The sequence below is a fragment of the Marmota marmota genome, unplaced genomic scaffold (assembly GCF_001458135.2).
Source record: "Marmota marmota marmota unplaced genomic scaffold, marMar, whole genome shotgun sequence".
Classification (NCBI taxonomy): Eukaryota; Metazoa; Chordata; class Mammalia; order Rodentia; family Sciuridae; genus Marmota; species Marmota marmota.
The window spans coordinates 6,704,874-6,720,198 of record NW_025999945.1 but is presented as its reverse complement, the minus strand read 5'-3'; the positions used below and the strand labels follow the sequence as shown (position 1 = coordinate 6,720,198).

Sequence of the window (15,325 nt, the reverse complement as noted above, 5' to 3'; positions counted from 1 at the left end):
GACATCTCTGCATTTCAGAAACAGATATATGGAAGAAAAAAAAGAAACTTATGATAACTCAAATGTCTGTGTAGCTGCACTAAAAGAAAAAGTCAAGATAAAATCTGAATATTTATTATCCTTCAGGAATTTGGAGAGTTCCATATTTGATTTCATTTAATCCATATGACCTTCTGTGAGCTTGGTAGATCATCAGCATTTCACAGGAGGGAAAGGACTAGATCTATAATAAATGTGTTTGTTACATTGTGTACACGTACAAATATGTAATAATTAATTGCACCATTACATATATTTATAATGCACCAATTAAAAATTTAAATCAAGGAAAAAGTTTTTAAATAAAAAATAAAAAGTGTTCTGTCAAAGTCTAAAGCCCAAGTGCTAGACAGAACAAAGAAATTGCTAAAAATACTCACTTTTCAAACACAAAAAATGTTACAAATAATTATCTTCCTAGGTTTTTAAACTATCCAGATGTAAGTAACAACTCTGTAGCCTTTGAAAATACATATAATCATGTAATATGGACAGTGAACAAATAAAGTAGTCAACACTTAACATAGTAAGTATGGATTAATAAAATAAGTTAGAGGGGATAGGGTTGTGGCTCAGTGGTAGAATTCTTGCCTAGCGTGCATGAGGGTTCAATCCTCAGCACCATATGAAAATAAAATTTTGTATCCACCTAAAACTAAAAAATAAATATTAAAAAAATAAAATAAGTTACAGAATTCAGAAAAACACCTGATACTCTTTTAAGGTTTATGATTAAATTTTCTCAGTAACAAATTAATCAAGTAATTCTCTTTAAGCTACAGACATACTGACTTTGAAATTCTACTCCTAATCACTTTTAATGACAAATAATCACAAATAATGATATAGCCCAGTGTTTTAGCTATGACAACACTTATCCTACTGTTGGTGTTTGCAATAATTTAATTTTGTTTAAAAAAGTGAACCCAATTCAAGAGCCAAACTTGAAGGGTTAATTCAATTATGCTACTGTCATACAGAAATACTATAAGTAGTAATAATGGCCTATATTAGTAGGTTATACTTTCCAATTTTTATTTTTGGTACTGGGGATTGAACCCACGGGTGCTTTTTTTTTTTTAATACTGAGAGATATCTCAGCTCCCTCCCCACCTTTTTTTTTGAGACAGGGTCTTGGTAAGTTGCCCACGCTGGCCACAAACTTGGGATCCTCCTGTCTCAACCTCCCGAGTTACTGGGATTACAGGTGTGACCACCACATCTAGCCACTTTTGTTTTTGAGAATTGAACTCAAAGCCTCAAGCATGTTAGATAAACACTCTAACACTGAGATATATCCCCAGCCCAGCCATAACTTTTTTTGTTTTTTTACTTGCAGATGGACACAATATCTTTATTTTATTTATTTTTATGTGGTGCTAAGGATTGAACCCAGTGCCTCACACATGCTAGGCAAGTGCTCTACCACTGACCTACAACCCCAGTCCCACTTTTTTTTTTTTTTTGGTGGTGTTGGGGATTGAACCCAGGGCCTATGCATGCAAGGCAAGCACTCTACCAACTGAGCTATATCCCCAGCCTCCCCACAACTTATTTTTAAATGAAGAAAGTCAGGTTACAAAACAGTAATGTATACCACTATTCATATGAGTAGCAGATTAGAGATCTTTATGCATAATTTTCTTTAATCACATTCTGTCATAAATGTAATACTACTTTAAAATGTTTAAATAACCACACATTGCCTCACTATTTAAAACAATAAATAACATCTCTGAAAAAAATGTTAAGAATTAGAGAAAATTACACAAATAGATATACTTACTTAGAGAAATTGTTTTAATAATTTCCAACAATTGTCAATGCTAGATTAGAAATGACTAAAGGAACGTAATACTCAAAAGTTATGTTCTAACTTAAGTTATAGATAAAAACAAAGTAGCTATAAAGGACACATTCATATCACTGGAAAAATGTCAAGATGTATGGTATGATAGATTATTTTACCACCTCAATGTTAAATTTCTTGGGTATGAAAATGGTCTTGTCATCATGAGGAAAATGTCTACATTCTCCAGAAATCCACAATGAAATGCTCAGTTGTAAGGTATCTTATGGATGTATCTTATTTTCAAACTATAAGTGAACAAAAAATGTATATCTATATACTTAAAAACAAATGGCAAATCCAGGTAAAAGGTAGTAAGTATTTATTACATCAGTGTTTCTATGGGTTTGAAGTTTTTCAAAAAGTAAACTGAGATACAAAAATTTTAGTGTATTCCTGAAAGAGAAATATTCAAGAGTGGCACAGACCTGTAAACCCAAATACATGTACGGCTGAGGCAGAAGGATCATTTGAATCCAAGAGTTCACAGCCAGCCTGGGCAACATAGAGAGACCCCATCTCAAAAAAAAAAAGCCCAGCATGGTGGCTCACACCTGTAATCCCAGCTACTGTAATCCCGGCTACTCAGGAAGCTGAGGAAGGAGCATCACAATTTCAAGGTCATGAAGCCAATTTAGGGAGACACCCAACACTCCCCTGGGCCCATCTCAAAATTAAAAATTAAAAACTGGAGTGAGGATACAGCTCAGTGGTAAAGCACTCCTGGGTTCAATACCCAGCACCAAATTAAAAAAAAAAAAAAAAAAAAAAAAAAGAACCTAAATAAATAAAGGGAAGGGAAAAAGAGACTTCAGAATTGTTAAATACTAACTTCAGAAAAACAAGCCAAGCACAGAAATGAGTTCTTAATACATACTCTTTTTTCCTCATGGCTAATGAGAGCCTTGTCTTCCTCTAATGTTTTATCTAAATCTTCATCAATAAGTTCAGTTTCAACATTTTGTTTTTCTTCAGTTTTTTCTAGATCCTCAAGTAAATCTTCATCTTCAACCAGATCTTCTAGACTATTGTCCCAGGAAATGGTGGTTCTTTTTACATTTGATATTTTATTATCTAAATTTTTATCTAATGATACATCTTGGGAAGATTTGATGGGTCCAAAAGATTTCTCTTGAGAAGAATTCAAAACATCTGGAACACAAACCTGTTAAAATATCAATGTGACTTTTAAAAAGAAAAAAAGCAAGAACTATCCACTAAAAATTAATTTTATAAATTAAGTCAAATGACAACTTAAATGTTATAGCTCTGCAAACATAAAAAGAAATCAGCATCCATAAATGACGATTCTGTTTAGAAAAATCTACTTACACATGAAAACTACAGGTAAATCTACCTTTCTAAGATCTGCGCAGTATTTCTAGCAAAAGCCTTTCTGACTATCTAGTACTAAGTGAACCAGATGAATAGCAGAATAGACAATTAACTCCAAGAATACTCATTAATTTTAACTTATGCTTATAATTAATACTTATTACTAAAGGTGATTTTAGTTCTTATAGGGACAACTTTAATAAATCTTTTCTCATGTCTTCATACTGGTTCACATATTTACATTTTTACTTTCAAGTATTTCCTAGGCTTAGAGTAATAAATGCAAAACATTTATTTCAAAGAAAATTGCTCATATTCCAATAGTAAGAGATGGCTTCATAAATTTTGCAAAATCTGAATATATTTACCTTTTGTGCAAGAGCTGAGAACTTCAATACATTGAGTGTTTCATCATAGGCAAAACAACACTGGCTGATATTGACAATCATACATATTTTCCCTTTACCATTAAAAAAACTTTGAAAATAGTGGGTCAGTTTACTTTCCCGGAATGGCACATGTTGTTGAAACCTATGGAAATTTTTTCAAAAAAATTATAAATTAAAATAAATCTCTTGAAGTCAGGTTTCTGATAAATTTTACAAAGAAATAACTAAGCTACCTACCATGGATATAAACTTTAGGTCAGTGATTAGTTCCATCAGTAATACTGTAATAGTTCTTCTGCGTTTTCTTTAAATACTATTAATAATAAGAGTACTAACAATAATCAACTAGTCCAAAAGTAAATAAAATCACATTTAACTGAGTTATGTCCTCCAATATAGTCCTGCAATGGATGTCATAAAACTCTTTTCTAGAAATGGTGAAGGTTCATTTACCATGGACTCATCTGAAAATGCTAATTAAAGCAAAAATCTATCATATCTTGTAGAACACAAACAATGCATTAGTAAGATCAAAGTGGCAAAGTGATGCCAAGCCAGCATCATGAAAAACTTACTATCTAAAAAGTATCTGCTAGTAAATATTTACTATCAAAAATACTGAGTTTACTTGATGAGTCCCTGGCATCAACTAACATTTTTTTTATTTCTATCATTTTTTAAATCCAAGATCTCTAAGTACTTTAATCATAAAGCATGAATAAGAAGCAATTTTAAAAATAGTACTTTCTTAAAACACCAAAGTTGAGTTTAAATATAATACCTAACAAACTATTTCAATACCACTTACTTGGACTTTTCACTGTTCTTCAAAACATTAATACACTTTCCCAGAGTCAATAAAGAAGTATTTATGTTCCCAGTCTCTCTTAACCTTTCACCTTCATTCTGTGTCTTTATGCTTCGTTCGGAACCAGCAAGATCACACAAAGACAATCTGAATTGATTAAAAAAAAAAAAAAGATTACTTTAAAATTCTTCAAAACAATTAAAAATAATTACAATTTAAAGAATGTCAACTTACTCACTAACTCGAATTACACGAGACATTTCAGGGTCTTCGATCTGTAATATTCTAATAGTAAATATGCTGTGACTAAAAGAAATATACAAAGATCAAATACTATTTTTCCATTTTTAATAATCAAATAATATATTTCCAATATTACCTTTCCATTTCTGCAGTCTAAATAAAAGAGATAAGAATTGCAAATGGACCTCTATTCATATTCTTGTATTAATGATAGTCCAACCAGGCATTTTCCAAATAGTTACCATTTATGTCCACCCAGTGTTCCATACTTATATATCCACTAAAATCATCTTATCTTTTGCCTAGCTTTAAATCCCTCAAATCTCTTCCTTTGACATTCCAACTTCCACTAAGGAAGTAATTTATAATACTCAATTTTCTTGTGCAAAGATCACATTAGTTCAAATATTATACATATTTTCAGCTAATATTCTTCAAACACATAGCTAAAGCCAAACATATTTGAATTTATACAGATTTATCTGAATCATATATCAAACCCCCCAGAACTGAGTATGAGACTATGGCTCTTAAGACAAAGTCTTTACCCTTAAGAGAAAAATCTGTTTTAAATAACTCACTTCTGAAACGTCTTTACTTTGTCTCCTACCCCCTATCACTTTCATCAAAAACATCTTTAACTCCTTGAAACATAGCCTAATGTAGTGTATATATAGTATTCATAGGGTAAGTGGGAAAAACAGAGAAAAGATCACCATTCTAGGCTACTCCAAAAATGAGCTAGGGTACTGACATAAAGAAAGAGTAAAAAGATTTGGGAGGCTAAGGAAAGAAATCTGCAAGTCAAGGACAGCCTCAATAAATTAGGGAGACCCTTAGCAAGACGCTGTCTCGGGAAAAATAATACAAGGGGGACAAATGAATGTCAGTAGAGGGGGCAGAGAGAGAAGAGGGGAGGGGGATAGTAGAGGATAGGAAAGGCAGCAGAAGAGACAANGAGGATAGGAAAGGCAGCAGAACACAACAGACACTAGTATGGCAATATGTAAATCAATGGATGTGTAACTGATGTGATTCTGCAATCTGTATATGGGGTAAAAATGGAAGCTCATAACCCACTTGATCAAAGTGTGAAATATGAATATAATCAAGAAACATATGATAATGTTTTGAAACAGCCAACAATTGAAAAAAAAAAGAAAGAAGAAAATAATCCTTAAAAAAAAAAAAAAAATTAAAGAGAACTGAGAATGTCATTTCAATGATAAAGAAACCCTGTGTTGGGGGGAAGGGGGAGGGGAGGCTGGGGTTTGGCTCAGCGGTAGAGCACTCGCCTAGCACATGTGAGGCCCTGGGTTTGATCCTCAGCACCACATAAAAATAATAAAATAAATGTGTTATGTCCAACTATAACTAAAAAATAAATATTAAAAAAAAGAAAGAGGGCTGGGGTTGTGGCTCAGTGGTAGAGTGCTTGCCTAGCATGTGTGAGATACTGGGTTCGATTCTCAGCACCACATAAAAAAAAATAAATAAAGTCCCAACAACAACTAATAAAATATTTAAAAAAATAAGAAACCCTGTTTGAAGTAAAAATGTTTTAGACTTCCTTCAAATTAGTGAATCTAATGTTAAGACAATATATAGTACTGATAATATTCTGTGTTTAGTGTTCTTCACTCTACTGAAGTCTTTTATGCCTATGAATTAGTTTAACATATCAGAGAACTTAATGCCCAATTTAATCTAAAATAAGCTGTATTTAAATTAGCACAGAATACTATGAGTCCTCAGGATTACTCCATAGGATTTATTCCTTACCTTCTACTGGAAGCATTGTTCAGTTTTGTGAAGGCAACACTCTGCTGCTTTATCCCCAGTTTTAAAAGTCTATATGCTTCTTTGGAATCAGACACTTGAATCCACTGAAGATCTTTAAGAAATAAAGAGGACACATAGCAATTTATGAAAACACAGGACCTGTCCTATAGTATGATCTCTTTGAAGGTATTTTTCCAGTGACATATAATGAAATCTTTCTTCTAACAATATATTCTACTTTGAGTCAACTCAGTTATTCCATATTCCTCAAGATAAATGTTTCAGAAGAGAGGATTATAATATTACATCATTTAAATTATACAAACATACAAAGTAAATGATCTTCAATAGAGTCTGCCAAAGGAAAAACTAAAAATAGGTAAATTCCTAAAATTTGACACTCAAGAGGGGGAAAAAAAAGACAAAGCAGTACAGATGAAACCTACAAATTATATAGCCATGAAATATTACAGACTGTAATTCATTAGTGAATAATACAATCAAAATTTTTTGTCATTGGGGCTGGGGTTGGGGTTGTGGCTCAGCAGTAGAGCAGTCGCCTAACATGTGCAAAGCCCTGGGTTCGATCCTTAGCACCACATAAAAATAAATAAATAAAATAAAGGTATTGTGGCAACTACAACTAAAAAATTTTTTATCATAACCAGAACTTTATAAAAATGAAACAAAACACAGAAAACATCACAGGGCATACCTGCAGTAAGATTAAGCATAATTAATGAAACTTCTGAATTCTGCATATATACACATATGGAAGTCATGGGTCATGATATTATTAATATGACTTTGTTACTGTAATGATTTTAAAAGATGTGAAAAATGTCACTATGGTATTAGTTACAAAATTTGGCCAATGTTACAAAGTAACAGAATAAGATAAAAACACACCCAGCTTTTCCCATCACTAAGAACCCAATTAATGATACTCAAGCAAACACATCTAGACCTTTTTACATTCAAGTGTATCAAACACAACAAAACATACTTCCAAAACACAAAATTCTCTTATTTTCTTAACGGTAATAATGAGAAGAAAAATTCCTAATTTTGTTTGCTTTCCTGTAGTTATCACAGAGCCTAGGAGACAACTATGGAGCAATAAAATAAAAAGACTCATTAATATACCTTTTATAAAAGAATAACCCTTTACATCTTGGGAAAGTCGTAACATCTTTCTCTTTTGGAACTTTGATGATACAGGAACAAACAAGTCATAAATACATTCGTTGTAAATTTCAAAAAAAGAAACCCACACAGAAAATTTTGTGTTATTATCCATATTCAAACTAGCTTGTTCACAATCTCTCATAGATTCTTCAAACTCTGGGACATTCAAAGAGTGTGTTAAACTTCCTACAAAATAACAGAAAAAAAAGAGGAAAAGAAAAAAAAGATAAGCACAAAATTAATCATTGACTAAAACTGAGGGGGAAAAAAAAACATATCATGACTACTGGACTTGAAAAAATAAGTATCCTTAATCTTTTGATCATCTACTTTCAATATTTTTTGGAGCAGAGTTAGGAATAAATAATATTTGGAATAACTTTGGTTTCTTATCCTTCCATTTGTTTTCGAAAATATACTAATGAAGCAAATACAAATTAAAGGCAGTCAGTATGGTAAACACAACTATAATCTGAGTGATTCAAGAAGCTGAGACAGAAGGATCTCAAGTTCAAGCCACCTCAGCAACTTGGCAAGCCCCTTAGCAACTCAAAGAGACCTCAATTCAAAATTAAAAAGCTGGAGCTAGAGAATAACTCAATGGTAAAGTACCCCTAGGTCCAAGTAACACCCTCTCCCACAAAAAAGGGAGAAATTAAATGAAAAAACAAAACCCAGAGCATCTCTTGATGTCAATATTAAAGTTATAGCCAGTGAAAGGGATATCTATGAGAATTAATCTAAATCAAACTTTATAGTACCTGATAACTCAGTTATCATTTTTCAGGTATTGCTATGTCAACAATTAAATTACTGGGAGTGATTTAAAACTTAAAATTTTGAGTATTTCATATAATCAAAAAACAAAAGGTAGGTTAGAAATAATATCTTACCATACGAAGTATCATAACTGTCATTATGCATAGCAACCTAAAAAAGAAAAATTTAAGAATTTAAAAGCAATTTTCGTTAAGGTTAAATAACCAAGATATCAATTACCTACCCAAAAAGTCACTGACCAAACCACAACCTTTCATCCACTTTGTTCAGTGACGTGTTTACTAATTTTTTCCTAGTTTAAATAATACAGTCATACAATAAATTTAAGAAACTAAATAAAAGTAATAAAAAAACATAATGTATAATCCCTGTAGACCAGAGACAATTACTACTATTAATATTTAAATGTATTCCCCCTTCTACTTTTTTCCCCATACTTAAGTTATATAGTAAACTTTTTCTCACTAAAACTAAAAATTACTTATAAACATTTGATAACTGTGTAACTAAAGATATAAAATAATTATTATTTATCATTAAACATTTTGGATTTGGATGTTTTACAAAATTTTGCAGGTAAAATACTATAATAAACATTTTTAATTATATTATAATAAACATTCTAATTATTTTCTTAGAATATACAGCTAAATGAAATTGTATAAAGTTCTGCTCTTAAACAACAAAAAGCAATTTGGCAGTGCTGAATTATCAGTTTTTTTTAGTTATATATGACAGTAGAATCCACTTTGATATAATTATACAAGCCTGGAATCCCATCATGTACATCCAAATTGCTGCTTTTTCTTTCGATACCAGGGATTAAACTTGGGGTCCTCGACCACTGAGCCACATCCCCAACCCTATGTTGTATTTTATTTAGACACAGGGTCTCACTGAATTGCTTAGTGCCTCATCATTGCTGAGGCTAGCTTTGAACTTGCAATCCTCCTGTCTAAGCCTCCTGAGTTGCTGGTATTACACATGTGCACCACAAACACCCAGTTCCAAATTGCTTTTTATAAACATTTTACAGTTAATGTATGAAAATTCATCTCATTCAACATTTTAATTATTTCATGGACAAAATAAAAATTTGCCTTAACTGGATAACTTTTTAGAGAAATATTTTTCACTATTATTGATTTAAATTTTCTTTTTAAAATTATCCATGCATTATACACCACCCTCCATAATTTATTAAAATACTATTTTACTTTCAGAGACATACTCAAGGACAATGAAAGCTGAATTCCACTGAGCAAAACATTTTTTTATTACCTTAAAATAAATCTGATTTCTAAATGTCATTTTTTTCTTATGTTGCCTTAGGTACTCTAAGCAAGCACTCTACTGCTGAGCTATATCCCCAAACCAGCTTTTTGTAATTTTATTTTTTATTTTTTTATTTAAGAGAGATTCAGGCTGGTCTCAAACTTCTGGGCTCCAGTGATGACTCTGCCTCAGCCTCCCTAGTAACTCGGACTACAGGCATGTACCATGGCCACTGTCTGACTCCTCTCAATGTTTGTTTGTATTTGCAGTGCTGAGTATTGAACCCAGGGCTTCGCACATACTAGGCAAGTGCTTTACCACTAAGCTATATCACTAGCTCTCCTCTTAATGTTTTAAAGAACAAAATTTAGCTGGGCATGGTGGCACACACCTACATCCCAGCAGCTCAAGAGGCTGAGGCAGGAGAATCTCAAATTCAAAGCCAGCCTCAGCAACCTAGTGAGGCCCCAAGCAACTTAGCAAGACCCAATGTCAAAAATAAAACATTAAGAAAAAAAGAAGGGTGGGGGTGCTGGGGATGTGAATCAGTGGTTAAGTAAAACAAAGAAGAAAATTCCATTAATATTTTGAAAATATTTTTATAAAAACTGCTAATAGTTCTTAACCATGAACAGGATAGACGTCTGAAAACATAACACAAAAACCAGAAGGTACAAGTAGAATAGACAAGTATTGTGGGAGGCTGTCTTGCTGAATGACTGGCATTTTCCTTCCCATGATCGGAGAGGCTCTGACAGTCACTTTCATAGTGACCTAATATTGCTCCATCCTCAAAGTAGCAGAATGTGTCTTCAGACATAGGTGTGCCTTCCTGCAACCCCTTGAATCGAATTACACTCACCTGTCCTTGTAACCCTGCCCCTCCTGACCTTTTTTGGGTGGAACATTCTAAGAATGAGGGTCCTCCCAATAAAATCCCACTTCTGAATGTGCTTCATGACTTTTCTCACTCTCCCATTTAGGGAACTAGAGGCCGAGAGTGGAGGAGCCATCTTGAAGCTTGATTTAAAAGTAAAGTATATGTCTATGTTTTATTTGATGTCCCAGGAAATTCACATGTGCAACCTTAAGTTCAGTTGCCTGCACTGGTCAGGGGCGGCAAAGTATAACTTTATAAAAAAAATTTTAAGTTTATATGGTACCTCCTTATATAAAATAACATCCTCTCGCGGCATATCTTATCTTTACTTTTCTATTAATTTATTGTTAATTTCTGCTATGGTCTGAAATGTTCCCACTAAAATTCTGTTGAAATTCAACCCCCATTCTGAGGTATTAAGAGATGAGGCCTTTAACAGGTAATTAGGCCATGACAATTCATATGGATTAATCCTTTCATGGATCAATAGATTAACAGATCTTCTTAAGAGTGGATCTATCATAAAAGCCAGTTTAGCTCTGCCCTGTAGATACACCCCTCTTACCATGTGATGTCTTCAATCACCTCCAGACTCTACCAAATCTCCACCAGCAAGAAGGCTCTCACCAGATACAGCCCCTTGACCTTGAATCTTCCATTCTACAAAACGTGGACTCACTAACCCTTTATTCTTTACAAATGACCCAGTATAAGGTATTTAACTATAACAACTAAAAACCATAGCCTCCATGATGGCAGTACTATTTGTCCTCAACAGTTGAGATGGGTGCAGTGGTGCACACCTGTAATCACAGCAATTTGGGAGGCTGAGGCAGGAAGATCAAAAGTTCAAAGCCAGCCTCAACAACTTAGCAAGACCCTGTCTCAAAATAATAAATTTAAAAAGAGCTGGAGATGAGGCTCAGTGATAAAGTACCCCTGGGTTCAATCCCCAGTACAAAAGAAAAAAAAAATTAAAATACTGCTGGACCAAGTAAGTGCCTTAATAAAAACTTATTAAATAAATGAATATTTAAAAAAAAAAAAAAAACACAGTGGGAATTGTGTACAATGGCACACGCCTATAATCCCAGTAACTCGGGAGGCTAAAGCAGGAGGATCTCAAGTTTGGGGCCAGCTCAGCAATTTAGCAAGATTCTATCTCAAAATAAAAAATAAATAGGGTTAGGGATGGAGTACTCCTCAGTTCAATTCCCAGTACCACAACATATAATAAGTAGAAGAGATTTCTACAAGGAATATCTAAATATTTTTCTTAAAAAAGAAAAATCTGCCAGGCGCTGTGGCACACATCTGTAATCCCAGCAGCTCATGAGGCTGAGGCAGGAGGATCATGAGTTCAAAGCCAGCCTCAGCAAAAGCAAGGTGCTAAGCAACTCAGTGAGACTCTGTCTCTAAATAAAATACAAAATAGGGCTGAGGATGTGGCTCAGTGGTTGAGTGTCCCCAAGTTCAATTCCCAGTACCCACCCTCAAAAAAAGAAAAACCCACCATGACCACAAAAAAGCTGAAAGATTTTATGTCATAATTTACATATTTTGCCTACTAAAATAATTCCATACCTCTTTAATTTGTCGAAGTAATGCACTTTTGATAGCAGCTTCTTCTTTCTCTTGGTCTGGTGACAACCGTAAGTATTCTCTGGATCTATGTGGTTTAATGTTCATCTTGGTATATAGTCTTTCCTGAAGACTATCAAATAATATATTCAAAGTTCGAGGCAAAAAGCCAACATTTTCTTCTGTGCCTGTAAAAGAATGTTTGTGTTATTTTCTCTCAAACTAGTAGGAAAGAAGAAATTTTCCTAGACTACTAAAACTCCCTTTATGCTACCAATAAGCAATTTAAACAAAAATGAGAAAAGTTGACAGACTACTCTGTTTTCTATCATTTTGTTCTTCACTGTACTAACAGCCTTTTATTGAATACTATTCTAATGCAAAATCTGAAATTTTACATTCAGACCAAGCCATAATATTAAGATTTGCCATCACTCATAAAGCATAAAAGCAAAATGAAACATTAAGCTAAATGTCTCACTGGTAATTCAGGCTTAATCATATCAATCCTTTTTTATGAATTTTTACCATTGCTTTATTCTCTATCATATAAGTAAAGCAGTTTTACAAGTGATTAAATAAATCTGAATTAAAAGCCATCAGCAATAAATGGTCAATATGTTATTACTATTAAAAATGGAGGGTTGGGGATATAGCTCAATGGTAGATTGCCTGCTTAGCAAACAAGAGGCCCTGGATTCAATCCCCAGCACTACAAATACTAAATTACGGAGCAAACATATATTAGATGTTAAAAACATTAACTACCTATAGTTATGAAAATACTGAATGTTATTACTTCCTCCTTTCTAGCCAAAATAAGCAATACTTACCTTGAAATGTATATGTTTTTCCTGAATTGGTTAGCCCATAAGTAAAAATCAGCCGACTCTGTCCTTTCAAAAGGTCTTTTGCTGGCTGCATAATACAACCCTGAAAGAATTCTTTCTGTGAAGTTTCAGGGCCAAAAACCTAAGACAGCATTTTTAAGAAAGTTCTTTTAGAAAATTCATGTTAATATTCGCAATGGGTTCCACCCTATTTCTCATGTTTAAAATTTATAAAGATTGGTTTTATAAGATTTATTCTCAAAATAAAATAGATCATTTAATTACTATCAGCAAATGGGATAAAAATCTGACCCACTCAGCCAGTCATGTTTTCACATTAGTTTTATAAAGAACTCTGCTGTAAATCAACTTAAAAAAAAAAAAAAATTTAAGCCACACAGTGATGCTTGCCTGTAATCCCATCTGCTTGAGAGGCTAAGGCAGGAGGATTACAAATTTGAGGCCAGCTTCAGCAACTTAGCAAGGCCCTAAGCAACTTGGTGAGAACCTGTGTTAAAATAAAAAGGGTTGGATATGTAGCCTAGTGGTAAATTACCTCTGGATTCAATCTCCAGTACCCATCCCCCGCAAAAAAAGTAGTTCATTAAGAATATTGGAGAATATTAGTTATTTATTCACTCCCAATTATATATTTACAGACCTAAAATTTGAGTCCTACTCTTAAGAAAAATTACTAGTACCAAAGATCTAAGTTTCATAGGCAGAAAACATATAGTTTATCATATATGTTATAGCTACTTAACCTAAGCTAAAGTTTCTCTTTAAGAAAAAAAGAGCAGGGGGTGGGAGCTGAGGATTAGCTAAGTGGTGCAGAGTATGCTTTGTATCAATAAGGCCCTGGGTTTAATGAGTTTTATGCTCTGTCCCACCCCCCAAGAAAAACCTTCATTCTCACAGGGCATTTACCTTGGAAAAACTGAATTTCTGTGCCATCTGCCCAGAGCTTTTCTCACTTAACCGGCCAAGGAAGCTTTGAGGATCTTTAAGTAGGATGGTCTGTGAATCCAGAACATGGACACAACCCTACAACACATATCCACAAGAAATAAGAGCAATGGCATTTTTCCGATTTACTGAAAGTAAAATTCAGTTAAATTCAACACAAACCTCAAACTCATGTTCTTTTTCTGACTGTGTGAATGGTCTTATTCGAAGACAAACCTGAAGATTACCGTTAGATTCCAAGCTGTTTGCCTAAAGGAAAACAAAATAATTATTTTAAACATAGGGAATATAGCTTTTCTGAGAACATCTTTTTTTTTAGCAAATTGACAGTTAAAGAATAATCTGAGATTATAGTTTCCAAGCAAATAGTCACTATATTAAATGTTTATTACATTTTATTTATAAAACACAACAAATCTTTATTTGTGTGTGTGGTGCTGGAAATCGAATTCAGGGCCTTGTGCATGTGAGGCAAGCATTCTAACCGACTGAGCTATATTCCCAGCCCTCAACAAATCTATTTTTAAGAAAACAAGATTCACTCTCTTCTACCTCCTCTATTTTTGTGTTAAATTAGCAAAAAATCTTTTCTCTATAAAACCCTAATCTTTATGTCTAATACAAAGACTCTAAGTCATTGAAAATAGAACCCTAGAATAAATCACAAGTAATCAGAATATTCTATTAACATAAATGTTGGATTCCATCATTCAGAATTTTTTTACTATGTAATATTCTCTTCTCTTTCCTTGAGGAAGAAATGAGCTTACCTCATTTTCAAAAATAATTTAAAAGAAATGTCTTTAAAAGGACATTCTTAAATGTCCTTTTTAAAAAAGAAGACAATCATTTGAAAAAAAATTACCAAAACAAATATAAAAACCAGAAAGTCAAAATAACACTAAATCTATTGAAGAAATTTCATCCATTACCAAACAAAATAATTGCACACCCCCCACTACCACACACATACACAAATCTCTAGATCCTGGTAGTTCACTAATAAATATCTAAAACATTAAGGAAATAATCATACAAATTATACATAAACTTTTTAAGAAAATACAGGAAAACACCTCAACTAATCCTGAGTTTGACATATCCCGATACCATAATCTGATAAGGATATCTTCAGAAAACATTACAGAATATACCATGTTAAGACAGATGCAGCCCAGTGCAGTGGTGCATGCCTATAATCCCAGGGACTTGGGAGGCTGAGGCAAAGGATCGTAAGTTCAAAGCCAGCCTCAGCAAATGTGAGATGCGAAGCAACTTAATGAGACCCTGACTCTAAATAAAATACAAAAAGGCCTGGGAATGTGGCTCAGGGGTCAAGTGCACCTGAGTTCAATCTCTGGTACCAAAAACAAAACAAAA

General features: G+C 33.3%; 1 protein-coding gene across 3 annotated transcripts in view; it reads right to left on the bottom strand.

Moving 5' to 3' along the window:
- Kif20b (kinesin family member 20B) overlaps window positions 1–15,325 on the bottom strand; it is a 62,041-nt gene that overhangs the window by 43,371 nt on the left and 3,345 nt on the right. For all 3 annotated transcript variants that reach the window (XM_015500110.2, XM_048801728.1, XM_048801727.1), the window contains exons 3-13: window positions 14,108–14,194; window positions 13,907–14,023; window positions 12,983–13,121; window positions 12,153–12,337; window positions 8,527–8,563; window positions 7,592–7,819; window positions 6,446–6,557; window positions 4,655–4,726; window positions 4,421–4,567; window positions 3,592–3,754; window positions 2,766–3,053 (exon numbers count right to left, since the gene is read on the bottom strand). In XM_015500110.2, the coding sequence (XP_015355596.1) occupies window positions 2,766–3,053; window positions 3,592–3,754; window positions 4,421–4,567; window positions 4,655–4,726; window positions 6,446–6,557; window positions 7,592–7,819; window positions 8,527–8,563; window positions 12,153–12,337; window positions 12,983–13,121; window positions 13,907–14,023; window positions 14,108–14,194 (1,575 nt within the window). The remainder of the gene's footprint in view (window positions 1–2,765; window positions 3,054–3,591; window positions 3,755–4,420; window positions 4,568–4,654; window positions 4,727–6,445; window positions 6,558–7,591; window positions 7,820–8,526; window positions 8,564–12,152; window positions 12,338–12,982; window positions 13,122–13,906; window positions 14,024–14,107; window positions 14,195–15,325) is intronic.